The following is a 27,895-nucleotide window of genomic DNA, read 5'->3' on the forward strand; positions in this document are numbered from 1 at the left end:
CTTCTCCACATGACAGCCTTATTCTGAAATTGATTGAATTATACATTTAATCTTCAAACAATACCCCATAATGACAAAGTGAAAACAGGTTTTTAGAAATGTTTGAAAATGTATTAATAATAAAAAACTGACCATTTGCTATGACACTCGAAATTGAGCTCAGGTGCAACATGTTTCCATTGCTCATCCATGATATGTTTCTACAGCTTGATTGGAGTCCACTTGTGGTCAATTCAATTGATTGGATATGATTTGGAAAGACACACACCTGTCTATACAAGGTCCCACAGTTGACAGTGCATGTCAAAGCAAAAAACATAACAATGAGGTCGAAGGAATTGTACGTAGAGCTCCGAGACAGGATTGTGTCGAGGCACAGATCTAGGGAAGGGTACCAAAACATTTCTCCAGCATTGGAGGTCCCCAAGAACAGTGACCTGCATCATTCTTAAATGGAAGAAGTTTGGAATCACCAAGACTCTTCCTAAAGCTGCCAATCCGGCCTAACTGAGCAATCGAGGGAGAAGGGTCTTTGTCAGAGAGGTAGAGTGACCTTTATGGTAGAGTGGCCAGATGAAAGCCACTCCTCAGTAAAAGGCACATGACAGCCCGCTTGGAGTTTGCGAAACGGCACCTGAAGGACTCTCAGACCATGAGAAACATGATTATCTGGTCTGATTAAACCATGATTGAACTCTGTCGCCTGAATGCCAAGCGTCATATCTGGAAGAAACCTGGCACCATCCCTACGGTGAAGCATGGTGGTGGCAGCATCATGCTGTGGGGATGTTTTTCAGTGGCAGGGACTGGGAGACGAGTCGGGATCAAGGGAAAGATGAACGGAGCAAAGTTCATAGAGATCCTTGATGAAAGCCTGTTCCAGAGCACTCAGGACCTCAGACTGGGGTGAAGGTTCACCTTCCAACAGGACAAAGATCATAAGCACACAGCCAAGACAGTGCAGGAGTGGCTTCAGGACAAGTCTCTGAATGTCCTTGAGTGGCTCAGCATGAGCCCAGACTTGAACCCGATCGAACATCTCTGGAGAGACCTGAAAATAGCTGTGCAGCGACGCTCCCCATCCAACCTGACACAGCTTGAGAGGATCTGCAGAGAATAATTGGAGAAACTCTCCAAATACAGGTGTGCCATGCTTGTAGCGTCATACCCAGGAAGACTTGAGGCTGTAATCGCTGGCAAATGTGCTTCAAAAAAGTACGGAGTAAAGAGTCTGAATACTTACGTAAAATGTCATATTTTTATAAATAAGCAAAAATGTCTAAAAATCTGTTTTTGCTTTGTCATTATGGGGTATTGTGTGTAGATTGAGGATGATTTTGGGGGGTAATAAGGCTGTAACGTAACAAAATTTGGAAAAAGTCAAGGGGTCGAATACTTTCCGAATGCACTCTATATTCTACTGTGTTTTAGTCAATGCCACTCCAATATTGCTCGTCCTAATATTTATTAATTCCATTCTTTTACTTTTAGATTTGTGTGTATTGTTGTGAATTATTAGACCATAATATAACACACACTGATACACTGTTGGTGCTAGGAACACAAGCATTTTGCTTCACTCGCAATAACATCTTCTAAATATGTGCATGTGACCAATACATATTTTAATCTAATTTTTACTGAGAAAAATTTGACAAGTGATGCCTTTAATCAGCATTTGATCTCGGCAGGCTTTTATTTGAAAAAAATGGTGGTTTAATTGATTCAGCCTCCAGTTGGAAGATCAGTCAACTTCTAGTGAATCTTTGTTTTCATTTCAAGTGTTCTACTTGTGATGTGCTAGATGCCTTGCTTAAGATTGATATGGATAGGAGGAAGCACTGTGCTGCACTCTTTATTGAATTATGTTTAATATTTTGCTATTAGTCTATTGATGTGTACTGATGTGTACAGGGCTCATCTGTAAAAGAGACCGTCGTCTCAGCATGACGCCCTGTCAAAATAAAAGGAAAAAATCCATCTGAAATGGATTTTGCCCTTTCATCATGTTTGCTGGGAAAATGTTCAAAACATTAAAATATTCATGAGCTGTTCAGCTTTACATACCATGGGACGTTTCTTAGGGAGAAAAATACATTAATTGCAACCATGCATCAATAAATGTCATGTTTCCATGGTATCTACAATATAGCCTAGCCTACAAACTCCTTTCCAGATGGATTGCTTCATTAACTGATATAATCTTGTATGTCTGCTCCCTCTGTTATACCCAACACACCGCCATACATCAACCACCATAATATAACACACACTGATACTCTAAGCATGAATTTATATTTCTTGACTTTTATAAAATATAAAAAACCGTGCTAGAGTGACATTATTCATACTATACACGACTGGAAATTAGACACACTATTTTTGGGCCACCATACGGAACATTGGAACATTTATCAAGCAGTCAAAATGTCAATTTACCAGCAGTCTAGCCAGCTCAGCCCATATCAAATGACCGTCCAATTAAATTAAAGCGAACGGCTGCCACTCCCGCCGTGAGTTTTCCTGGCCCAGCTGCAGCTTACACAGCTGTTTTCACCCTCTGCTCCATCAGATACAAGTGCAGGGCCCATGAGCAGCTCTCACGCTACCATGGCCCATGAGACACCTCTATGGTCATGGGGTCACAACCGTTGAACCTTGTCTGACACTGACAAAGGAGGGTTGCAGGACACTTGCATTAGACTGAGGAATTTGCCACATTGCAACCCAATGTCAGACATCTTTGAGGTAACCCCGGTGACAAGTGATAGCATCTTTACATCTCTCATAGGCCAACACACAAATAACAAAGTCACTGTACTTGCATATCATATGGGAGATACACTGAAGCATTAACATTTTGCTGCAGTGGGCTAAAATCAGGGACACTGTGTTTCTTGGTAGTCAAATCTACTTTGAAACAAAAGTATACACCTCACACACAAGGTATGGGCTTAAGGATATAGATTTGGATACCATGTCGGATATAGAGTTGAGATGTACTCAATTTTGAGTTTGCATCCCAAATTTATACACATCACAGAAGACTGAAATACACTGCTCAAAAAAATAAAGGGAACACTTAAACAACACAATGTAACTCCAAGTCAATCACACTTCTGTGAAATGAAACTGTCCACTTAGGAAGCAACACTGATTGACAATAAATTTCACATGCTGTTGTGCAAATGGAATAGACAACAGGTGGAAATTATAGGCAATAAGCAGGACACCCCCAATAAAGGAGTGGTTCTGCAGGTGGTGACCACAGACCACTTCTCAGTTCCTATGCTTCCTGGCTAATGTTTTGGTCACTTTTGAATGCTGGCGGTGCTTTCACTCTAGTGGTAGCATGAGACGGAGTCTACAACCCACACAAGTGGCTCAGGTAGTGCAGCTCATCCAGGATGGCACATCAATGCGAGCTGTGGCAAGAAGGTTTGCTGTGTCTGTCAGCGTAGTGTCCAGAGCATGGAGGCGCTACCAGGAGACAGGCCAGTACATCAGGAGACGTGGAGGAGGCCGTAGGAGGGCAACAACCCAGCAGCAGGACCGCTACCTCCGCCTTTGTGCAAGGAGGAGCACTGCCAGAGCCCTGCAAATTGACCTCCAGCAGGCCACAAATGTGCATGTGTCTGCTCAAACCATCAGAAACAGACTCCATGAGGGTGGTATGAGGGCCCGACGTCCACAGGTGGGTGTTGTGCTTACAGCCCAACACCGTGCAGGACGTTTGGCATTTGCCAGAGAACACCAAGATTGGCAAATTCGCCACTGGCGCCCTGTGCTCTTCACAGATGAAAGCAGGTTCACACTGAGCACATGTGACAGACGTGACAGAGTCTGGAGACACCGTGGAGAACGTTCTGCTGCCTGCAACATCCTCCAGCATGACCGGTTTGGCGGTGGGTCAGTCATGGTGTGGGGTGGCATTTCTTTGGGGGGCCGCACAGCCCTCCATGTGCTCGCCAGAGGTAGCCTGACTGCCATTAGGTACCGAGATGAGATCCTCAGACCCCTTGTGAGACCATATGCTAGTGCGGTTGGCCCTGGGTTCCTCCTAATGCAAGACAATGCTAGACCTCATGTGGCTGGAGTGTGTCAGCAGTTCCTGCAAGAGGAAGGCATTGATGCTATTGACTGGCCCGCCCGTTCCCCAGACCTGAATCCAATTGAGCACATCTGGCACATCATGTCTCGCTCCATCCACCAACGCCACACCACAGACTGTCCAGGAGTTGGCGGATGCTTTAGTCCAGGTCTGGGAGGAGATCCCTCAGGAGACCATCCGCCACCTCATCAGGAGCATGCCCAGGCGTTGTAGGGAGGTCATACAGGCACGTGGAGGCCACACACACACTACTGAGCCTCATTTTGACTTGTTTTAAGGACATTACATCAAAGTTGGATCAGCCTGTAGTGTGGTTTTCCATTTTAATTTTGAGTGTGACTCCAAATCCAGACCTCCATGGGTTGATAAATTTGATTTCCATTGATCATTTTTGTGTGATTTTGTTGTCAGCACATTCAACTATGTAAAGAAACAAGTATTTAATAAGAATATTTCATTCATTCAGATCTAGGATGTGTTATTTTAGTGTTCCCTTTATTTTTTTGAGCAGTGTATAACAAAACCGTGTGACATAGATTTCCAGAGTAAAAAATAAAACATAATAATGATTCATTATGAAATTATGAGAAATATCAACACTCCACTCATGACGCCACTACAGTAGAGGGTGATTTGGTCATTTGACTGCAGGAAGGGCTACATAAAAATTGATCAACGAATGAGGTGATTTGGAGAGCACACAATGAAATTCTGTACACTGCACAGACAAGAATACATGTAAACTCAAACTTCATAGAATGTCATTCAAATTTTACCTTACAAGCTATCCACCTCATTTTCGAAAGGGTTTAAAACACGGAAGCCAAACGGGGAAACTATGGATACAACTTCCTCCGCACTCACGCATTATCATAATTCATATGCGAGCCACTTGAAATCTCTGCATTAGCATGTTTCTGTTAGCCGATACATCCTGACAAAATACACACTATTACTGGCCTGCTAATGTGCATGGACCTTGTAGGCTAAACTGGTGAGAGAAGACCTATAACTGATCCATATAGATGCCCAATCAGGCAGGCTAGAAGCAGTTATTTCAAAATGAATATGCATTCAAAACGGCAGGCTTTTGAGCAGATATTCAAATGACATAGGCTATTCACTGCCGTTTACAGCCAAGACTAGAGTTTTTTACTCACTTGAAAACAATAATAACATTCTTCATTACATTGTGTTGTTGTAGCCTAGGTAGGATACATTTACCGTTCCTAAAAAACTGAATCAATAGGGTAGCTTTTGTGTGTGCCCAAGGAATGGGAGGCTCCCTATCATTTCATTATCTGATCAAGTTTTAGTTTTTTCGCTGTGTAAATTGACTGGATATATTCACTGCAGTATTAAGCCTAAACTTGATTTTAGGCCAGGTGCGTAATTCCGCGTGAATGAATTATGGGCTAATATGCATACGCTTCTAATTTAGGCTATATGCTACATCTCGTGCCGTCTATCTTCATTGTTCTGTTGCGGAATTACGCACCTGGCCTCTCCGCTGCCACGGCGATTCCTCTTAAATCTTATGGAGTCCCAGGGAAAAAGCCAAACTAAAAAAGCTTGTTGGACACTTATTTGACTTAATTTCTTCACTAATTGGAGGAGAGCTCAAGCTTGCTGAATGTAGAATAGCCTACAGCATTAAGAAAGGGCAGGGAGTTGGAAAAAAGAAGCCCCTATTTTCTAATAGTAGACCTAACACTGATAGGCTACATCCTGACAAAATACACCATTTGAGTTGCCTGCTAATGTACCTTTTTGGACTTACTAAACTGTTAAAAATAGACCCCAATTGTTGCATAATCAGTAGGCTATGCAGTTATTTCGGCATGAAACAAAACAGGACTGCCACGCCCTGATCTGTTTCACCCATTCCTGTGATTGTCTCCAGGTGTCGCCTATTTTCCCCAATGTATTTATCCCTGTGTTTCCTGTCTCTCTGTGCCAGTTTGTTGTCAACCAGCGTGTTTACTCCTTTTCAATTCTCTTTTTATTGTCTTTCCAGTTCTGACCCCTGCCTGACTCTGGAATACTTTCCTGCCTGCCTGATCTTGATTCTGCCTGCCCTTCGGTACCTATTGGACTCTGATCTGGTTTTGACCTTTTTGCCTGTTGACGACCAGTCTCTTGCCTACCCCTTTGGATTAATAAACATTGTAAGACTCCAACCATCTGCATCTGGGTCTCGCCTTGTGCCTTGATACAGGACGTTTGAGAGGTTATTCAAATTAGCCTACATATCACTGTAGTTTACAGCCTATTAACTTCTTATGGCTGCAAGGCAAAGTGTTGAGTAGCCAGTGAAATCGTGCCCATTTCAAACGGCCTCCTACTCAAATCTTGCTCGTACAATATGAATATTATTATTCTTTTTGGATAGAAAACACTTTCTAGTTTCTAAAACAGTTGGAATTATTTCTCTGAGTGAAACAGAAGTCCTTCTGCAGCACTTTTCCTGACCAGGAAGTGAAATGTCAGAAATCAATGCTCTTTTCAACTTGATGCCTATACATGGTCTTGACACTTAGGAGTCTGCTGACACTCTATACGCCTTCCTATTGGTGTAAAGAGGATGTCAGAGAAGAAATTTTTGTGCTCATCTTGTTCTGTGGTGGAAAAAAACCTATTTCTTTGACTTGACCGTCCACTTCCGGTACTCTGAAGGAAGTGGGACTGACTTCTGTTTTGCCTTCGTAACGAACGGCTAACATCTCCGGCTCGAATTTTTTTTGATACATGTGACCATATCATCGTAATGTATGTTTTTTCAATATAGTTTAATCAGATTATTGAAACTTTATTCGGGAGTTTTGCCGTGTTCCGTCCTCTGACTGTGTTTACGTTGGAGAAATTTATGCCATCGGCTAGTGCCAATGCTAATTGAAGAGGGAAATTTGCCATTCTGAATCGAAACAACGACTCATCTGGACAGAGGACACCTTCTTCAACATTCTGATGAAAGATCAGCAAAAGTAAGACCCATTTTATGATGTTATTTCATATATCTGTCGTGCATGTGAACTGGCCGTGGGCGCCCAATTGTGTCAGTCTATTGTAGCTACGCTAATATAGCGATACATTTTGTTTTCGCTGTAAAACATTTAATAAATCGGAAATATTGTTTGGAATCACAAGATGCCTGTCTTTCAATTGCTGCAGACTATGTATTTTTCAGAAATGTTTTATGATGAGTAATTAGCTATTTGACGTTGGTGTCTGTAAATATTATGGCTGCTTTCGGTGCAATTTCGGATTGTAGCTGAAATGTAAACTATGGTTTATACATGAAATATGCAAATTTTTCGAACAAAACATATGCTATACAATAAATATGTTATCAGACTGTCATCTGATGAATTTGTTTCTTGGTTAGTGGCTATTTATATCTTTATTTGGTCGAATTTGTGATAGCACCTGATGGAGTAAGAAACTGATGGAGTTAGAAAAGTTGTTTCTTTTGCTAACGTGGTTAGCTAATAGATTTACATATTTTGTCTTCCCTGTAAAACATTTTAAAAATCGGACATGTTGGCTTGATTCACAAGATGTGCACCTTTCATCTGGTGTCTTGGACTTGTTAATGTGTGAAAGTTAAATATTTAAAAAAAATAGATTTTGAATTTCGCGCCCTGCACTTTGAGCTGGATGTTGTCATAAGTGTACCGGTGTCGGGCTGCCCCCGTAAAAGGTTAACAATAATTGTGTAATCACTTGATAACAATAATAAATTCCTCATTGCAATGTGTTGTATTTGTGGAGTTTATCCCATTCTTCTCTGCAGATCTTCTCAAGCGCTGTCAAGTTGGATGAGGAGCGTCACTGCACAGCTATTTTCAGGTCTCTCCAGAGGAATTAGATTGTGTTCAAATCCGGGCTCTGGCTGGGTCACTCAAGGACATTCAGAGACTTGTCCTGAAGCCACTCCTGCACTGTCTTGGCTGTGTGCTTATGATCTGTGTCCTGTTGGAAGGTGAACCTTCACCCCAGTCTGAGGTCCTGAGTGCTCTGGAGCAGGTTTTCATCAAGGATCTCTCTGTACTCTGCTCCGTTCATCTTTCCCTCGATCCTGACTCGTCTCCCAGTCCCTGCCACTGAAAAACATCCCCACAGCATGATGCTGCCACTCCCATGCTTCTCCGTAGGGATGGTGCCATGTTTCCTCCAGACGTGACGCTTGGCATTCAGGCCAAAGTTTCTCATGGTCTGAGAGTCTTTAGGTGCTTATTTGCAAACTCCAAGCGGGCTGTCATGTGCCTTTTACTGAGGAGTGGCTCCATCTGGCCACATTACCATAAAGGCCTGATTGATGGAGTGCTGGAGAGATGGTTGTCCTTCTGGAAGGTTCAGAGGAACTCTGGAGCTCTGTCAGAGTGACCATCAGGTTCTTTGTCACCTCTCTGACCAAAGCACTTCTCCCCTGAAGTTTGGTCGGGCGGCCAGCTCTTAGGAAGAGTCTTGGTGGTTCCAAACTTCTTCCATTTAAGAATGATTGTGTTCTTGGGGACCTTTGTGCTTGACACAATCCTGTCTCGGAGCGCTACGGACGATTCCAATTTCTATTTCTCTTGTTTGAAACTATTAGCCCTACTATTCCATGACTTGACTGTTTCATTCAGGTCACATGAGTAACATCTTGATGTCTTGAGGGTGAAGATTATTTCTAAACGATCAACATGGCATGTCCACATTTTTCTGTTTCTCATGAAAACAAGTAAACCTATTATAAATGACATCCCCACAATGTATCAGTCGAGTTAAACCAGTGATCTAGAAACTATAGGTGTAGCATGAGTACATATATCTGAGCATGCACGTGTGCTTTTAGCTTTGCACGAGTGAGTATGTGAGAGATTGAGAGAGCCTTTACATGTGTTTATTAGTCTTTTAAGCCCCATTTATACCTGGTTCTAACATGTGTCCATTGTCCTGACCTTGTCCATATACTGATTTGCCCACATTTGTCGACATGCGTAGACAATCAAAAGACGTGATCTGATTGTTTTTAGATCTTTCTGACCACCTCCTTGGGTAGTTGAAGATGCATTTTGTATGGATATCCCAAAAAATGTAAAAAATGATATTGTCATGGTAATTTCAGATTGAGCCGACATGCAGCGTTTAACGTAAACGAATCCAGACAACGAAAGCTATTAATTTAGCCAACGTCACAGTTGTCCTGCACACTAAAAATGAAGATCATGGTCTTCAGAAACCAAGTGCCTACCGGCACTGTGGTCGGATATGCCACAGTCCAATACCGCATCCAGCTCTGAATAAAATGGGCATATAGAAATAAAGATATTTATGAAGAGATATTGACCTGAATGACAGAAAAATAGGTACCCTGTTCCCACATCCAATGCCAGCGCAAAATCGAATATTTTAAAACATCGTAGACTACAGAAAGGTCAAGGACTGTAATAGCAGAATTTAAACTGAACTACAAATGTTTTGGGGATGCATGCAGGGACAAACTATGATGGAGCTGCAGCAGAAGAGCGCAGCGCGTGGTAAGTGTATGGCAAGTTGTGTATGCCTAATTTTACACCTGTGCCTTTAGATCTAGCCATAGTCTATTTCAGTTGCTGTCCACAAGTTTCCTGTGTCCCATGATGCCTTGCGCTTTACACCACTCCAGCCAATGCTTGGCATTGCACATGGTGATCTTAGGCTTGGAAACCCATTTCATGAAGCTCCCGACGAAGAGTTCTTGTGCTGACGTTGCTTCCAGAGGCAGTTTGAAACTCTGTAGTGAGTGTTGCAAGCGAGGACAGAACATTTTTACACGCTCCACGCTTCAGCACTCGGTGGTCCCATTCTGTGAGTTTGTGTGGCCTACCACTTCGCGGCTGAGCCGTAGTTGCTCTGAGACATTTCCACTTCCCAATAACAGCACTTACAGTTGACCGGGGCAGCTAAAGCAGGGCATAAATTTGCCGAACTGACTTGTTGGAAAGGTGGCATCCTATGACGATGTCACGTTGAAAGTCACTGAGCTCTTCAGCAAGGCCATTCTACTGCCAATGTTTGTCTATGGAGATGCATGGCTATGTGCTCGATTTTATACACCTGCCAACAACGGGCGTGACTGAAATAGCTGAATCCACTAATTTAAAAAAGGGGTGTCCACATACTTTTGTATATATAGTGTAGGTTATCATATTGAGGTTCTGTTATCGGTTTCCACTGATCAATGATTGAGGAAACTAAATCATGGTCATTCTTCCCAGTATGTTGCTTTTTTTCTCCTTTGGTACTGTTTAGATACTATACTAAAGGTTATTTACAATACAAGATTACAATAATATAAAGACAACGGGTGCCACCCGATTCTGGGATCGAGCACAGGCTCTGTCGCAGCCGGCCGCAACCGGGAGGCCCATGGGGCAGTGCACAATTGGCCCAACGTCGTCCGGGTCCTTGTCTCATCGCGCACTAGCGACTCCTGTGGCGGGCCGTGCGCAGTGCACGGTGACCAGGTCGCCAAGTGTACGGTGTTTCCTCTGACACATTGGTGCAGCTGGCTTCCAGGTTGGATGGGCATTGTGTCAAGAAGCAGTTGGTTGGGTTGTGTTTCGGAGGACGCATGGCTCTCGACCTTCGCCTCTCCCGAGTCCGTACGGGAGTTACAGCGATGAGACAAGACTGTAACTGCTACCAATTGGATACCACGAAATTGGGGGGGGGGAAAACGGGGAAAAAATAAAACAAATAAAAAGACAATGGATGTAAACATCCACGTGTGAAGAACAGCCCCATCCAGACCTGCTTGGATAATGCATTGCGCCATTCTGTAACTTAATCTGTTTCTGTTTTTACTGTGTGCATTAGGGCCTAAGTGTCATTTTATTTATACTGTGCAGTAATTGTATTTTGTACAAGCATCCAGATACTCAGCTCATTTGGGTGGTGACTTTTTTAGCGACGGGAGAGATTCTCTGAATATTTATTTGTACGGCTGTGGACAGGTAGAGGTTATCGGGACAGTAGCCTATTATGCCCAGTCTAACAAAAATAGACTAATGATGAGTATAAAACTTTGACTATAAAAGTGTGCTGTTTTCTGAAGATTTATACAGCTTGTGACATAACGTGACGTCCAAGCAGTGATGCCAACTTAGCAATTTTGTTGCTAGATTTAGCAACTTTTCAGACTAGCCTGGCAACTTTATTTTCCAAACAGCACCGAGCAACAAATTTAGCTACTTAAAAAAAGAAAATTTAACTTTTAGCAACTTTTGAAAATTGACTCAAGTGCTAAAGTGCACACACTCAGTCACAACACACGAGCCTATCTGCAAAAGTGCATTGTGAACGACATCAGCAGCAGGCGCTCGGCTCGTGCACAGGCAGCAGAAGGCCTGCAGTAATTTCAGCAAATTTAAAATCATTGTTGGCTTACTCCAGCAGCAGTAGTATGTGTTCGACGAGACAAACCCAATGAATATAGTTGGTCACGAATGTTTGATCTTGAACAGAACTTACAACATCAATCAACATGTCTCAATCAAAATCGTACAGCCAGAAGTACAGAAAAGAGTGGGAGTCTGTACCTGAATATAACGGGTGGCTGAAGCCAGTAATTGGGGATGATTGTCGGGCATAGAGTGCGTACTGCAAATCAGATATGCTTGCAAAAATGTATGACATCAAAAAACATTGTGCTACAGCAAAGCATATAAATAAATCAAAACCGTACAACCCCGCAACGCAGTCTACATTACCACAGTTGGTTAAGAAAGTGGATAACTGCAAAAGCGCAGAAGCTACTATGGCAATGGCCATTGCGGAGCATTGTTCGCTGCTAGCATGCGACCATTTAGGTATGGCTTGCAATGCTGCCTTTTCAGATTCTGTGGCAGCAACAAACTTCCAAGTGCACAGAAATGATTAGAAGGGTAACATCAGATGTGGGGGATGAGAAGGCCAGTCTCCTTTTGGATGAGTCCACTGATGTCAGTGACTCGAAATACCTGGGTGTGGCGATTCGGTATTTCAGGGCTAAAAAAAGAACCGGTGTCCACATTTCTCGGGCTGGTTAAATTGGAGGGGGCGATGCCAGATCAATAGCAAAGGCGATAGTTGAGTTTCTTGAGAAGTGTAACTTTAAAAAAGAAAATCTTCAGGGTATTGGCACTGTGTCCATGATGACTGGAGTGCACAACAGGGTCCACAAGATTTTAAAGGAAGAATGTGCATTGCCCAATTTGGTACTCATCCGCTGTGTGTGCCATTCTTTACAATTGGCTGACAGTGCAGCATCCAAAGAAACCATCCCTAGGAGTGTTGAATACTTAAATCAGGGAAACCTACAACTGGTTTTCGATTTCCCCAAAACGGCACGAGGTGTACAAAGCAGTGTATGCCACCATTAATTGTGGTCAGAAACCCCTGCAGATCACCAAAGTGTGTGCCACACATTGGCTATCGATTGAGCCTGCGGTAACTCGTATATTGAGCCAGTGGGAAGAACTGAAACTCCACTTTGAGTTGACCAAGGCCAGTGAGCATTGCTACATGGTGGATGTGCTCCACGCCATGTACATGGACAAGACCAACTATGTCTACCTGACATTCTTTTAATTAATCCTGTCCGACGTACAAGTTGCAGTGAAGTCATTTGAGGGAGAGCAAACAGATCCTGTCAAGTTTTTGGACAATCTGGTGCACCTCTTAACATCAATTTGCAGCAGAGTAGTCAACCCTATGGCAAAAATGTATGTCCTGAAGGATGCCATTGATAGACATCTCAGTCCATCGCCATTCCTTGGGTACCTTTTTGAGAGCATGGTGTACTAACTCAGTCTTGCGCCAGAGGACAAAAAGGAAATCCGGAGACGGTGCATCAACTACATTGTTGCTTTAAGCAAGGAGATGCAAGCAAGGCACCCAGACAACCTAGAAGCCTTGCGAAACATGTCCTTGTTCAGTTTTAAGGAAACGCTAAAGCACAATAAAGGCACCACCAAAATTATTAAAGGAGCTAAGCTAATGGGGTACCAGCCCCAAACAATTGATCAAATTGTTTCCCAATGGAAAAACATCCATATGTTTAGGTGGGACTCAACTGAAAATACAGTTGAGTTTTGGAGTGAAGTGAATAACTACACTGACTCTTCCAGGTCAAATCCATTTGAAGAACTGTGCAAAGCTGCACTCGCTGCCATCTCCTTGCCACACTCAAATGCGGAGGTTGAACGGCTATTCAGCCAAATGAGTGTGGTCAAGTCAAAGTTAAGAAATATAATGTCAATGCACACTCTCAACTCCATACTCCTGGTGCGGTATGGACTGAAGCTGGCTGGTGATACCTGTTAACAGCATAAACTACCAAGTCAAGTTCTGCAGCAGTTTGGCACCACAGCAGTATACAGCTTTAAGGCCACTCCATCCTCTTCTGCTGGTTCCAGCTCCGTGACAATGCAGTTGGACAGTGAAACTGAAGTGTATTTCCTTGCCAATCTATGATTCATCATATTTACAGTACGTATGCAAGGAGTGGACTTTCTGGAACTGGCGGAGACACAGCTGATGGTGGCAGTGGCAATATGTGGAGGAAACCAGTAAGCAGCTATCCAGCCAAGCAGAACAACAGCCTGGAGAGTACTGGAGAGAGATGCCTAGCGGAAGGACATCATTATTTGAGTTAAGTTGATTGTTCAATAAGATAGCATATACAGTAGAGGTCGGAATGGCCGATTAATCGGGGCCGATTTCAAGTTTTCATAACAATCGGAAATCTTTTTTTTGGGCGCCGATTTTTTTTTACACCTTTATTTAATCTTTATTTAACTAGTCAAGTCAGTTAAGAACACATTCTTATTTTCAATGACGGCCTAGGAACGTTCTGCCTCAGAACGACAGATTTTTAACCTTGTAGGCTCGGGGGATCCAATCTTGCAACCTTACAGTTAACTAGTCGAATGCTCTAACACCTGATTACATTGCACTCCACGAGGAGCCTGCCTGTCCGCGAATGCAGTAAGCTAAGGTAAGTTGCTAGCTAGCATTAAACTTATCTTATAAAAAACAATCAATCAATGACTGTCATTGCTCCAATGTGTACTTAACCATAAACATCAATGCCTTTCTTAAAATCAATACACAAGTATATATTTTTAAACCTGCATATTTAGCTAAAATAAATCCAGGTTAGCAGGCAATATTAACCAGGTGAAATTGTGTCATTTCTCTTACGTTCATTGCATGCAGAGTCAGGGTATATGCAACAGTTTGGGCAGCCTGGCTCTTTGCGAATTAATTTGCCCGAATTTTACGTAATTATGACAACATTGAAGGTTGTGCAATGTAACAGGAATATTTAGACTCATGGATGCCACCCGTTAGATAAAATACGAAACGGAATAAACGTTTTGTTTTCGAGGTGATAGTTTCCGGAATAGTCAAAGGTATATGGTTTAGAGAGAAATAGTCGACGCGTTATAATTCCTGTAATAACTTGCGGCTGAATTTGAAAGGGGTTCCTTCGTTATTTTACCATTCATGTCTTCCATAGAGAATGTCTTGATCTACTTCAAATAAGGTCTGTGTTTCGTGCAGGCTTAAACCACCTCGACGTTTTGATACCCGTGTAAATCTCACTAGGATAAGGTAACGTTTGTCAACATATTTTCATCAATCCACTCTACAACATTTTTTATCTTCGCTTATATTTAGCCAATATTGATCAGTTCAGTTATAAAATTGGCACGGTGATGTAAGCCTACACGAAACACAGACCTTATTTTAAGTGAATCTAAAAACATCCTATGGAATAAATGAAGGAACCGCTTTTCAGATTTTGCTAGAAGGGGTCATGGGAATTATGACTCGCACTTTGGTTGTCAATTCTTACCATGCCCATTATTAAAATAGGATTTCCTGCATATAGAAATTAAAGTTTTTGTTTTCAACATTCATCACAGGTAACTTAAACTCTATTTTTATTCAAACAGTTGAGAGTATTTGTCTCCTAAGCAGACTCTTCAGTATCATTGTCACTTCAGAGCTGTGTGCGTGTGTGTGTATTTATGTATTATATTAAGTTAAAATAAGTGTTCATTGTTCATTCAGTATTGTCGCAATTGTCATTATTACAAAAATGTGTGTGTGTTATATATATATATATATTTTTTTTTATAAATCGGCCGTTTAATCGGTATCGGCTTTTTTGTCCTCCAATAATCGGTATCGGTATTGAAAAATCATAATCGGTCGACCTCTAATATACAGTACCTTGTTATTAGCTTGTACCTATAATTGTTGATCAGTTAGGTAGCATGTTAACTACCAATACACTGCTTAAAACTAGAATTGTTCAGAATGTGTAGGTTTACTAGTTAAAAAGAAAATAAATAAAATGTAATTGTTCAATAATGTGTAATGTGTAATTGTTAAAAGATTTAATGTGTTGTGTTTAAAAATACAAATATCTGATCATATAAAATGTGTTGTGTTTAAAATACTTTAAAAAAAAGATGTGATAATAACCAAACAAATCTAAACTAACAAATGTCAAATCCTATTTTTCGCTGAGATGGCCAGTCAATTTGAGTAACGTCATTGTGTATTCTACGTAATGACGCAGTTTTACATTATTACGTAATGACGTCATCACGCAATGACAACGTAATTTAGCAACAAATCGACCTGCCACTAGCAACTTCCCCTGAAAATTAGTTGGCAACACTGCGTCCAAGTCAGGTTGGAATATGCACACAGGGAAGGACCAGGAAATCTGGTCACAATATGGACAATGTGGGCAGATAAGAGACACATTTTATTACCATTTGGAAATGCAAAAAATCTCTATCAGATTGTGATCGGATCGTCTTGATCTGGTCTATCAACGTCACCGCACGAAGAGGCAAAAACAGACTTACCCCCATCGCGACGCCCCCCAAAGGCTAACTTGCCTGCCCCGGTCTGCTAACTGTTAGCATCGGCCTGCCACCAGTCATCCCAACTACTCACTGGTCCCATATGTTCACTTGGCTACGCATGCCTCTCTCTAATATCAATATGCCTCGTCCATTACGGTCCTGGTTAGTGATGACTGTCTTATTTCACCGTAGAGCCTCTAGCCCTGCTCAATATGCCTTAACCAACCATGTTGTTCCACCTCCTGCATATGCGATGACATCACCTGGTTTAACTTCTCTGGGGCAGGTGGGACGCAAACGTCCCACCGGCCAATAGCCAGGGAAAATACAGCGAGCCATATTCAAATAACATGATATAAAAATCAAACTTTCATTAAATCACACATGTAAGATACCAAATTAAAGCTACACTCGTTGTGAATCCAGCCAACATGTCAGATTTCAAAAAAGCTTTTCAGCGAAAGCATAAGATGCTATTATCTGATGATAGCACAAAAGTAAACAAAGAGAGAAGCATATTTCATCACTGCAAGCACGACACAAAACGCAGAAATAAAATATAAATCATGCCTTACCTTTGACGAAATTCTTTTGTTGGCACTCCAATATGTCCCATAAACATCACAAATGGTCCTTTTGTTCGATTAATTCCGTCGATATATATCCAAAATGTCAATTTATTTGGACCGTTTCATCCAGAAAAACACAGCTTCCAACTTTCGCCAAGTCACTACAAAATATATCAAAAGTTACATGTAAATTTACCAAAACATTTCAAACTACTTTTGTCATACAACGTTAGGTATTTTTAAACGTTAATAATCGATCCATTTGAAGACGGGATGATCTGTGTTCAATACAAAACCAAACCAAACTGGCGCAACTTTTTTCATAACGTGACTCTCTCCAAAAATTTACTTCATGTGACCCTCATTTACGATAGCCCTACTTCTTCAGAACACAAAGGAATAACCTCAACCGATTTCCAAGGACTGGTGACATCCAGTGGAAGCGGTAGGAACTGCAAGCAAGTCCATTAGAAATCTCATTGAAAAGACAGTGACATAAAAAAAATACAAATTCTGAATGGTTTGTCCTCAGGGTTTTGCCTGCTACATAAGTTCTGTTATTCTCACAGACATGATTCAAACAGTTTTAGAAACTTCAGAGTGTTTTCTATCCAAATCTACTAATAATATGCATATCTTATATTCTGGGGATGAGTAGCAAGCAGTTGAATTTTGGCATGCTATTTTTCCCGAAAGTGAAAAAGCTGCCCCCTGCCCTCAAGAAGTTAAACGTCTCTAGAGACTATATCTCTCTCATCATTACTCAATGCATAGGTTTGCCTCCAATGTACTCACATCCTACCTTACCTTTGTCTGCACACTATGCCTTGAATCTATGCTATCATGCCCAGAAACCTGCTCCTTTTACTCTCTGTTCCAAACGTGCTAGACGGCCAGATCGTATAGCATTTAGCCGTACCCTTATCCTACTTCTCCTCTGTTCCTCTGGTGATGTAGAGGTTAATCCAGGTCCTGCAGTGCCTAGCTCCACTCCCACTCCCCAGGTGCTCTCATTTGTTGACTTCTGTAACCATAAAAGCCTTGGTTTCATGCATGTTAACATTAGAAGTCTACTCCCTCAGTTTGTTTTACTCACTGCTTTAGCTTACTCTGCCAACACGGATGTCTTAGCCGTGTCTGAATCCTGGCTTAGGAAAACCACCAAAAACCCTGAAATCTCCATCGCTAACTATAACATTTTCTGCCAAGATAGAACTGCCAAAGGGGGCGGTGTTGCAATCTACTGCAAAGATAGCCTGCAGAGTTCTGTACTACTATCCAAGTCTGTACCCAAACAATTCAAGCTTCTACTTCTAAAAATTCACCTTTCCAGAAACAAGTCTCTCACTGTTGCCGCTTTCTACCAGGTACAAATCCAAATCCGTAAACACGGGCACCCTCATATATGTCATCCTAACTAACTCGCTCTCCAAATACACCTCCGCTGTTTTCAATCAAGATCTCAGCGATCACTGCCTCATTGCCTGCATCAGTAATAGGTCTGCGACCAAACCACCACCCCTCATCACTGTGAAACGCTCCCTAAAACACTTCTGCGAGCAGGCCTTTCTTATCGACCTGGCCCGGGTATCCTGGAATGACATTGACCTCATCTCGTCAGTAGATGATGCCTGGCTATTCTTTAAAAGTGCCTTCCTCACCGTTTTAAATAAGCATGCCACATTCAAAAAATGTAGAACTAGGAATAGATATAGTCCTTGGTTCACTCCAGACCTGTCTGCCCTTGACCAGCACAAAAACATCTTGTAGCGTTCTGCATTAGCATCGAATAGCCCCCGTGATATGCAACTTTTCAGGGAAGTTAGGAACAAATATACACAGGCAGTTAGGAAAGCTAAGGCTAGCTTTTTCAAACAGAAATTTTCATCCTGTAGTACTAACTCAAAAAAGTTCTGGGACACTGTAAAGTCCATGGAGAATAAGAGCACCTCATCCCAGCTGCCCACTGCTCTGAGGCTAGGAAACACTGTCACCACTGATAAATCCACTATAATTGAGAATTTCAATAAGCATTTCTCTACGGCTGGCCATGCTTTCCACCTGGCTACCCCTACCCCTGTCAACTGCCCGGCACCCTCCACGGCAACCCGCCAAAGCCAACACCATTTCTCCTTCACCCAAATCCAGATAGCTGATGTTCTGAAAGAGCTGCAAAATCTGGACCCCTACAAATCAGCCGGGCTAGACAATCTGGACCCTCTCTTTCTAAAATGATCTGCCGAAGTTGTTGCAACCCCTATTACTAGCCTGTTCAACCTCTCTTTCGTATTGTCTGAGATTTTCAAAGATTGGAAAGCTGCCGCGGTCATCCCTCTCTTTAAAGGTGGTGACACTCTAGACCCAAACTGCTACAGACCTATATCTATCCTACCCTGTCTTTCTAAGGTCTTCGATAGCCAAGTTAACAAACAGATTACTGATCATTTTGAATCCCACCGTACCTTCTCCGCTATGCAATCTGGTATCAGAGCTGGTCATGGGTGCACCTCAGCCACGCTCAAGGTCCTAAATGACATCATAACTGCCATCGATAAGAGACATTACTGTGCAGCCGTATTCATCGACCTGGCCTAGGATTTCAACTCTGTCAATCACCACATTCTTATTGGCAGACTCGACAGCCTTGGTTTCTCAAATGACTTCCTCGCCTGGTTTATCAACTACTTCTCTGATAGAGTTCAGTGTGTCAAATCGGAGGGCCTGTTGTCCGGACCTCTGGCAGTCTCTATGGGGGTGCCACAGGGTTAAATTCTCGGGCCGACTCTCTTCTCTGTATACATCAATGATGTCGCTCTTGCTGCTGGTGATTCTCTGATCCACCTCTACGCAGACAACACCATTATGTATACATCTGGCCCTTCTTTGGACACTGTGTTAACTTCTTATGGCTGTATTGAAAAACTGGAAAATATGTGCCCATTTTCAAACGGCCTCTTAATTTTTGCTCTTACAATATGCATATTATTACTACTATTGGATAGAAAACAGTCTCTAGTTTCTAAAAACGTTTGAATTATTTCTCTAAGTGGAACAGAACTATTTTTACAGCCCATTTCCTATCCGGAAGTGAGATTTCCAACATCGATGTCTCTCTTCAAGACCTTGTCTATAAAAGGGCATTTCACTTAGGACTGTAGAAACACGTCATACGCCTTCCCCTGGGTGTCATGCGGAAGTGAGAGCAGAAAGGACTTGAATATCTCATCCAGGGACTGAACACAACCTCTTGGAGTGAGACTTGCGCACTTTATTTTTTTTTCTGGGCGCGAAGTAGGACCTGTACTCGGCTCCTGGAAAACGCTCGTTTAAGGTGAATATGATCTCCGGCTTCGATTTTATTTGATACATGTCACAATTTCATCCTAAAGTATGTTTTTTCAATATAGTTTAATTATATTATTGAAATTTATTCTGGACTTTAGACGTGATGCGACGCAAGAATTTTGTCAAGATGGAGAGGTTAGCGTCGCACTGCCAGTGTGCTTGCTAATTCAAGAGGGAAATCGTTCGTTCTGGATCGAAATAAAGACGTTTCTGAACAAAGGACCCCTTGGAGAACATTCTGATGGAAGATCAACAAAGATAAGGACCCAATTTGGGATGCTTTTTCATATATCTGTCGAACTGTGCTATGCTACCGTTCGACTAGAATCAATGCTGCTGTGTGCTAGCTAATGTAGTAAGCTAATATAACGATATATTGTGTTTTCGCTGTAAAACACTTCAAAAATCGGAAATATTGGCTCTTTTCACAAGATCTTTGTCTTTCATTAGCTATCCACCATATATTTTTCTGAAATGTTTTATGATGTGTAATTAGTAGTTGACGTTGGTGTCTGTATTTTCTCTGGCTACTCCCGTGCGATTTCTGACTGTACCTATGATGTAATGTAAAACTGATTTATAGCTAAAATATGCACATTTTTTGAACAAAACATAGATTTATTGTGTAACATGTTATAGGACTGTCATCTGAGGTAGTTTTTTCTAGGTTATTTAGGTTGGTTCTAGGTTAGTTAGGTTGGCTTGTGCATGCTACTTGCATCCTACTTGTGCTGTGAAAAATGTCTGTCCTCTTTTTTATTTGGTGGTGAGCTAACATAAATATATGTGGTGTTTTCTCTGTAAAACATTTAAAAAATCGGACATGTTGGCTGGATTGACAAGATGTTTATCTTTCAAATGCTGTATTGGACTTGTTAATGTGTGAAAGTTAAATATAAAAAAAAAAAAATAGATTTTGAATTTCGCGCCCTGCACTTGAGCTGGATGTTGTCATAAGTGTACCGATGTCGGGACAGCCCGCCTAACAGGTGTGTTAACCTGTTAGGCGGGCTGTCCCGACATCGGTACACACCCCCCACCCCCCCCACACTGATTAGCATCGCTAGCATAGCGTCACAATTAAATAGTAGCATCTAAATATCATTAAATCACAAGTCCAAGACACCAAATGAAAGATACAGATCTTGTGAATAAAGCCACCATTTCAGATTTTTAAAATGTTTTACAGGGAAGACAAAATATGTAAATCTATTAGCTAACCATGTTAGCAAAAGACACCACTTTTCTTTGTCCACCATTTTTTCTCAACACCAGTAGCTATCACCAATTCGGCTAAACTAAGATATTGATAGCCACTAACCAAGAAAAAACCTCATCAGATGACAGTCTGATAACATATTTATTGTATAGGATAGGTTTTGTTAGAAAAATGTGCATATTTCAGGTATAAATCATAGTTTACAATTGCACCCACCATCACAAATCGACTAGAATAAATACACAGAGCAACGTGTATTACCAATTTACTCATCATAAAACATTTCTTAAAAATACACAGCACATAGCAATGGAAAGACACAGATCTTGTGAATTCAGACAATATTTCAGATGTTCTAAGTGTTTTACAGCGAAAACACAATAAATCGTTATATTAGCATACCACATGTGCAAACGTTACCAGAGCATCGATTCAAGCCAAAGAGAGCGATAACGTAATCATCGCCAAAATATATTAATTTTTTCACTAACCTTCTCAGAATTCTTCCGATGACACTCCTGTAACATCATATTACAACATACATATAGAGTTTGTTCGAAAATGTGCATATTTAGCCATAAAAAACCGTGGTTATACAATGAAAATAGTAGCAAAACATGCCTGAAAATGTCGGTCGCCATCTTTCAGAGTGATCTAGTTTAATCAATAGCTAATCATATACTTGACTAAAAAATACAGGGTTGACAGGAATCGAAAGACAAATTAGTTCTTTATGCAATCGCTGATTTACATTTCTAAAATTATCCTTACTGTGCAATACAGGGTTCGCCAAGCGAAGCTATAGCAAACAAGATGGCGGAACGTGCGTTTAACATTTTTCTACAGAACAACGATTTATCATCTTAAATATTTCTTACTATGAGGTGATCTTCCATCAGTATCTTGGGCAATGTATCCTTTCTTGGGTCTAATCTTCTTTTGGTCGAAAGATGTCCTCTGTCCGTCGAAATGCCTACTAACGTTCGACCGGGACCCCGAAACGTGCCCAAAGCTTCAAAGAGCATCACATAGAACTTCCTCAAAATCGCACTAAACGGATATAAATTGCTATAAAACGGTTTAAATTAACTAACGTATGATGTTTTTAACACCTATAACGGGTAAAAACATGACCGGCGCTATATTACTGGCTAAACAAAGGCTTGGAAAAAGCCAAGTCCGACGTCCTTCTTGCGTTGAGCGCAGGGTCCAAAAGAACGCTACTTCCGGTATTTGGTCATTTATAGAGGCACTGATTGCGCAATCGACTCCATTCAAATTGTCACCACTTACTGACATCTAGAGGAAGGCGTGGGCAGTGTTTGTATCCTCATAGGATTTACAGAGACTTTTAAAACTGATCTGGAACCAGAGGCCAAGATGTCTGAAATCTGACACACTGGGAGGAAAAGTGCTGTAGAATGAGTTCTGTTTCACTCAGAGACATAATTCAAACGGCTATAGAAACTAGAGAGTGTTTTCTATCCAATAATAACAATAATATGCATATTGTACGAGCAAGAATTGAGTACGAGGCCGTTTGAAATGGGCACGATTTAGCTGGCTACTCAGTAACGCCCCCTGCAGCCATAAGAAGTTAACTAACCTCCAGACGAGCTTCAATGCCATACAACTTTCCTTCCATGGCCTCCAACTGCTCTTAAACGCAAGTAAAACTAAATGCATGCTATTCAACCGATCACTGCCCGCACCTGCTCGCCCGTCCAGCATCACTACTCTGGACGACTCCGACTTAGAATACGTGGACAACTACAAATACCTAAGTGTCTGGTTAGACGGTAAACTCTCCTTCCAGACTCACATTAAGCATCTCCAATCCAAAAGTAAATCTAGAATCGGCTTCCTATATCGCAACAAAGCATCCTTCACACATGCTGCCAAACATACCCTCGTAAAACTGACCATCCTACCGATCCTCGACTTCGGTGATGTCATCTATAAAATAGCCTCCAACACTCTACTCAACAAAATGGATGCAGTCAATCACAGTGCCATCCGTTTTGTCACCAAAGCCTCATACACTACCCACCATTGCGACCTGTACGCTCTCGTTGGTTGGCCCTCGCTTCATACTCGTCACCAAACCCACTGGCTACAGGTTATCTACAAGTCTCTGCTAGGTAAACCCCCACCTTATCTCAGCTCACTGGTCACCATAGCAGCACCCACTCGTAGCACGCGCTCCAGCAGGTATATCTCACTGATCACCCCCAAAGCCAGTTCCTCCTTTAGTCGTCTTTCCTTCCAGTTCTCTGCCGCCAATGACTGGAACGAACTGCAAAAATCTCTGAAGCTGGAGACTCATATCTCCCTCACTAGCTTTAAGCACCAGCTGTCAGAGCAGCTCACAGATCACTGCACCTGTACATAGCCCATCTGTAAACAGCCCATCCAACTACCCTCATCCCCATACTGTATTTAGTTATTTATCTTGCTCCTTTGCACCCCAGTATCTCTACTTGCACATTCATCTTCTGCACATCTACCATTCCAGTGTTTAATTGCTATATTGTAATTACTTCGCCACAATGGCCTATTTATTGCCTTAACTCCCTTATCTTACCTCATTTGCACTCACTGTATATAGACTTAGTTTGCCTTTGTTCTACTGTATTATTGACTGTATGTTTAGTTTATTCCATGTGTAACTCTGTGTTGTTGTATGTATCGAATTGCTATGCTTTCTTGGCCAGTTTGCAGTTGCAACTAGCCTACCTGGTTAAATAAAGGTTAAATTAAAAAAAATAATACAAAAATGACGACAACCGCATGTTATGCAAGGTGTAAGCACGACTTAGATACACCGCATAATTTCATTGGAGGTCCTCTACACTGACAGACACACTGTCTGTCTAATGATGTGTGGACCGATGGCAGGAAAGGCCAACGGTCAGATTCAACATCTTCCCAATGAGGTCAACCTCACAGCGCCTCAGGGGAGTCTGGGAGCACACATCTCTAGGCCAATGGCTGAGCAAAACTAATTGGATCCCTTCACTTTTTCACTTTGAACCGTCGCCCCCTCCTTGTTGTCCTTGGATGAGTCGTAGAACTGTTGTATTTACTGAAACTAATGTCCCTCTATTTTGTGGGCGCACATACACACATAAATAAACACACACAACGCAACACAGTGGTCCCAGACTCCATCACACTTCTCCTGGCCCTTCTTCCACACTGCGGTGCACTGCCCGTGTTGTCAAGGAGGTGGGGGGGTGAATACAGAACGCAAGAGCATAACACCGCTGCTTGTGGACTGCACGTTTTATTTAAGCTCCCATTAAACAACAGGCCTCATTTGGAATGCAGATTCTGGGAGGGGAATGCACACAAAAAGAAAGAAGCTGCCAATACTGAAAAAAATGTAAGCACATCGCAGGGGAGGCACTTCGCAGTAAGGCACACTAACCAGAACGTGACTTAGCCACAGAGGCTAACAAGTGCTAGACAAATAGCAAAGGAAATGCCATAAAGATGCTGAGGGAATCATCAAAGCCATCCAACCAGCTCATATATATTTATTTGCAATGTTGTTGCGCAATTTGGTGACAGACAGACAGACAGACAGACAGACAGACAGTCTAGTGGTAGCACTGCCAACTCCAAACCACACATTGCCCCTCTCGGCATGGGTTCAAATCCCACCCTGACAATTTTGCCTCTGTCTCCTAATCTCATTCCTCTCTGAATCTATCCAGTAACGGAAAAAAATATGAAAGCAGACTGGATTTACGCTCTCTTTTTTTTAAGAAAAAAAGGAAAGATTAGGCCTACTGAAAAGCAAAGCTATCCCGGTTACAAGGGGTTTCATGGCACATCAATGGGCTGGCTGTTGAACACCTAACTGGGATGCCGACCTGGAGAATACCCTGAAGCTATGGCCCATCTCTGTCTTAGCTTCTGCTCCATCAACTCTGGCAGTAATAAAATTAAGACTATGAAAAAGACATGACGGTCACCCTGAAGAAGCCTGTGCCTGAGCCACAGGCTGTGACCACAGCAAGGATTGCATTCAGTGAATCTATTCAGAGAGAGAAATTAGCTACACTTGGCCTACAAATGAGGCTTTCCATGCAAGCATTGGCTATAGTGTGGTGAAAGCTGGACTTGCTATAGAATGAACAACAATGCACCATACCATAATCTAACAACCCATTAAAATATATCCACTGATGTCTTTATATTATAATGACGACACTGTTTGTTTTCCTCTATACATGCTCATTTGCCCTCAAAGAGGCAGAGAGAGGAGGCCCAAAAAATCTGGATTTTTATATTTTTATTGTTGCCCATAACAGAAACACAGTGGGCAAAAATGAATGGTATGCAGATGATTGGGATTTAGAACAGAGACTAACATAATTGCGAAAAACCGGGTCGGCAGGTAGCCTAGTGGTTAGAGCGTTGGGCCAGTAACCGAAAGATCGAATCCCCGAGCTGACAAGGAAAAAATATGTCATTCTGAACAGGGCAGTTAACCCACTGTTCCCTGGTAGGCTGTCATTTTAAATAAGAATTTGTTCTTAACTGGCTTGCCTTGTTAAATAAGGTTACACATTACAATATTAAGTGTTTCCATCTGCTGGTGAAAACTGGGAATTTCTGTGGATTTATCAAGCAGGCTTATAGCCTACAGTGTATTAAATACCTTGAAAAAGCAATCAAAAAAAAAAAGTTTAGTGGGGTATACCATAGTTAAAGTAGTTAATTTTGAGGAATATGTGAGGGTTTAAGAATACGTTGTACTTCTGTATTTTAACTGCATATGCCTGTATAGATCTAACACAAACTGCTATAATGAGGCAGGCTAGTAATGGTACACATGAAGACAGTTTGTTGTCTGCATCCTTGCTCTGTGCTCATGTACTATCAGCACATGTGCATTACCCTAGGCTATATAGCCAATCAGAGGGTAAAATATGCATTAGTAGGGAGCAGGGGTTGAGACACCACCCACTCTTCATACAACTACTCAGCACTTCTATAGCTGTTAAATACCCCTCTTTATGTTTGGTTTAGTGGTGATACAGATATCCACATCCTTTACACTCCCCCTCAACTATCAACAGATGAGGAAAAATAGTAATAGTGTCACATCGGGCTAGTGACCAGTCTCTCCTTTGTGCACTGGCAATATACTGCATATGGCTATTCACTTGACTTCTACTAATTTTGCACATCCCATCATTGAAATGCATAGCACTTACATAGTTTTGGCAAAGGCAATTGTAGTCTATCACAAAATAACATCGTTGGGAGCTTCATATTAGTCTAACTCAGTATTCATCGTCATTACACCAATAGACTTTGTAAACCACCACATTGTTACCTCAAGGGCCACGGCTTAACCTACACAATTGAATATTCATGTTATATCAATGCAGTTGAAAACATTAGGCCTAGCCTAAAGCGATTTGGTGAGCACACTGTTCTAAACAATATTTAGATAGGCCTATATGATAGCCTCCTTGCGATAAGTTACTTTATCACTATTGTTATACAAAGTCAATGAAAAATTGTGACGGTTAAGTGCATTATTAAACGCGCTCTTACCTGGGGGACAGTTGCAATCAGGACTAGGGCTAACTTGTCGGGCAATCCGTATCTTGGCGAAATGTTCATAAGAGCGCTGTAAATTCAAAACGAATGTTAACTTAAATAAACTTGAAAAGCAAAGGCCTACTAGTTTTTCATTCCACATGATTAAAACTGATAAGGGAATACACTCATATTGTTAAATATACAAGCGTGTCGTCAAGTGCTCGTGATGCTTACTTGTGACAGGAGCTCATCCACTCTCTCTTGAATCAATGAATTAAACTGATCCACCGAAAAGCCGGGGACCCGGTGAAAGACGTGCTCGCCAAGTCTAGTTTCCAAATCCAGGACCCTGTCCTTGATCTCTGATGTTTGCAGACTTAATAATATACAAAAGGCAAGGGACGCCACAGATAATAAAGACGAGATAATGTTCATGACTGTTGTGCAGCAATATCGCCGCTTCAAAGATGTCGCTTCTCTCTCCATTTTTTCAGCGCACTTATGTGCTCCCCTGGTCTCTGCAACCTTCATGACTATTCCGTGACCATGGAACACTAAACGCAATCTGCACGTACAGTCGGTCAAGGATGATTGAAATTCAGGCACTCAAGCTCTATTATTATGTCCACGTTTTTGACGACGCGACGTCAACGCACAATGTTAGCCGGGTGTTAGCCGGTCCTACAGCGACAGTGGCGCGCTCTCTTGCCAAAGATCCTCGCTCTAGGCGTTCCAAAACAGTGCAACCTGTGACTGATTTCACGGTTGAAGCAACTCCTACAAACTTATTGCTCTGCTGGAGAAAATAATTATCGCCACCCTAGGCTTCTGGCAGTCAAACCATGAAAACTAAAACTGGAAAGGTAGCCTACTACAGTGAGAACAGAAACCGCACTTGAATGGCAAATGTTTTCGCACAGAGTATTACAGTCTGCTAACACGCCTCCAAATCGGTCCTGTCTAATTAACATAATGTATTGTAACGACCCTGGGTTTATAAGGTGGGATCCCACTTCTGACACCAGTGTAATGAAACAGGCAGGGAGCAGGTCTCGAACCCTCAACCTTCTAGCCCGAGGTCCGGCGCGCTATCGACTGTGCCGCAAAAGCATGCTCAAACGGCAGAGTCGATTTCCGCGCTTATAAACCCAGGGTCGTTACACTATTGACATACCATCGTTGGATCCAGGAGCAC

General features: G+C 42.0%; 1 protein-coding gene across 2 annotated transcripts in view; it reads right to left on the bottom strand.

The window, feature by feature from the left end:
* The window catches only part of LOC120049311 (collagen alpha-1(XXV) chain-like), a 139,437-nt gene extending 111,831 nt beyond the window's left edge, over positions 1–27,606 (bottom strand). For both annotated transcript variants that reach the window (XM_038995562.1, XM_038995561.1), the window contains exons 1-2: positions 26,935–27,606; positions 26,713–26,788 (exon numbers count right to left, since the gene is read on the bottom strand). In XM_038995562.1, the coding sequence (XP_038851490.1) occupies positions 26,713–26,788; positions 26,935–27,231 (373 nt within the window). In that variant the 5' untranslated portion in view covers positions 27,232–27,606. The remainder of the gene's footprint in view (positions 1–26,712; positions 26,789–26,934) is intronic.
* Positions 27,607–27,895: the final 289 nt, after the last annotated feature.

This window comes from Salvelinus namaycush, chromosome 6 (assembly GCF_016432855.1).
Source record: "Salvelinus namaycush isolate Seneca chromosome 6, SaNama_1.0, whole genome shotgun sequence".
Lineage (NCBI taxonomy): Eukaryota > Metazoa > Chordata > Actinopteri > Salmoniformes > Salmonidae > Salvelinus > Salvelinus namaycush.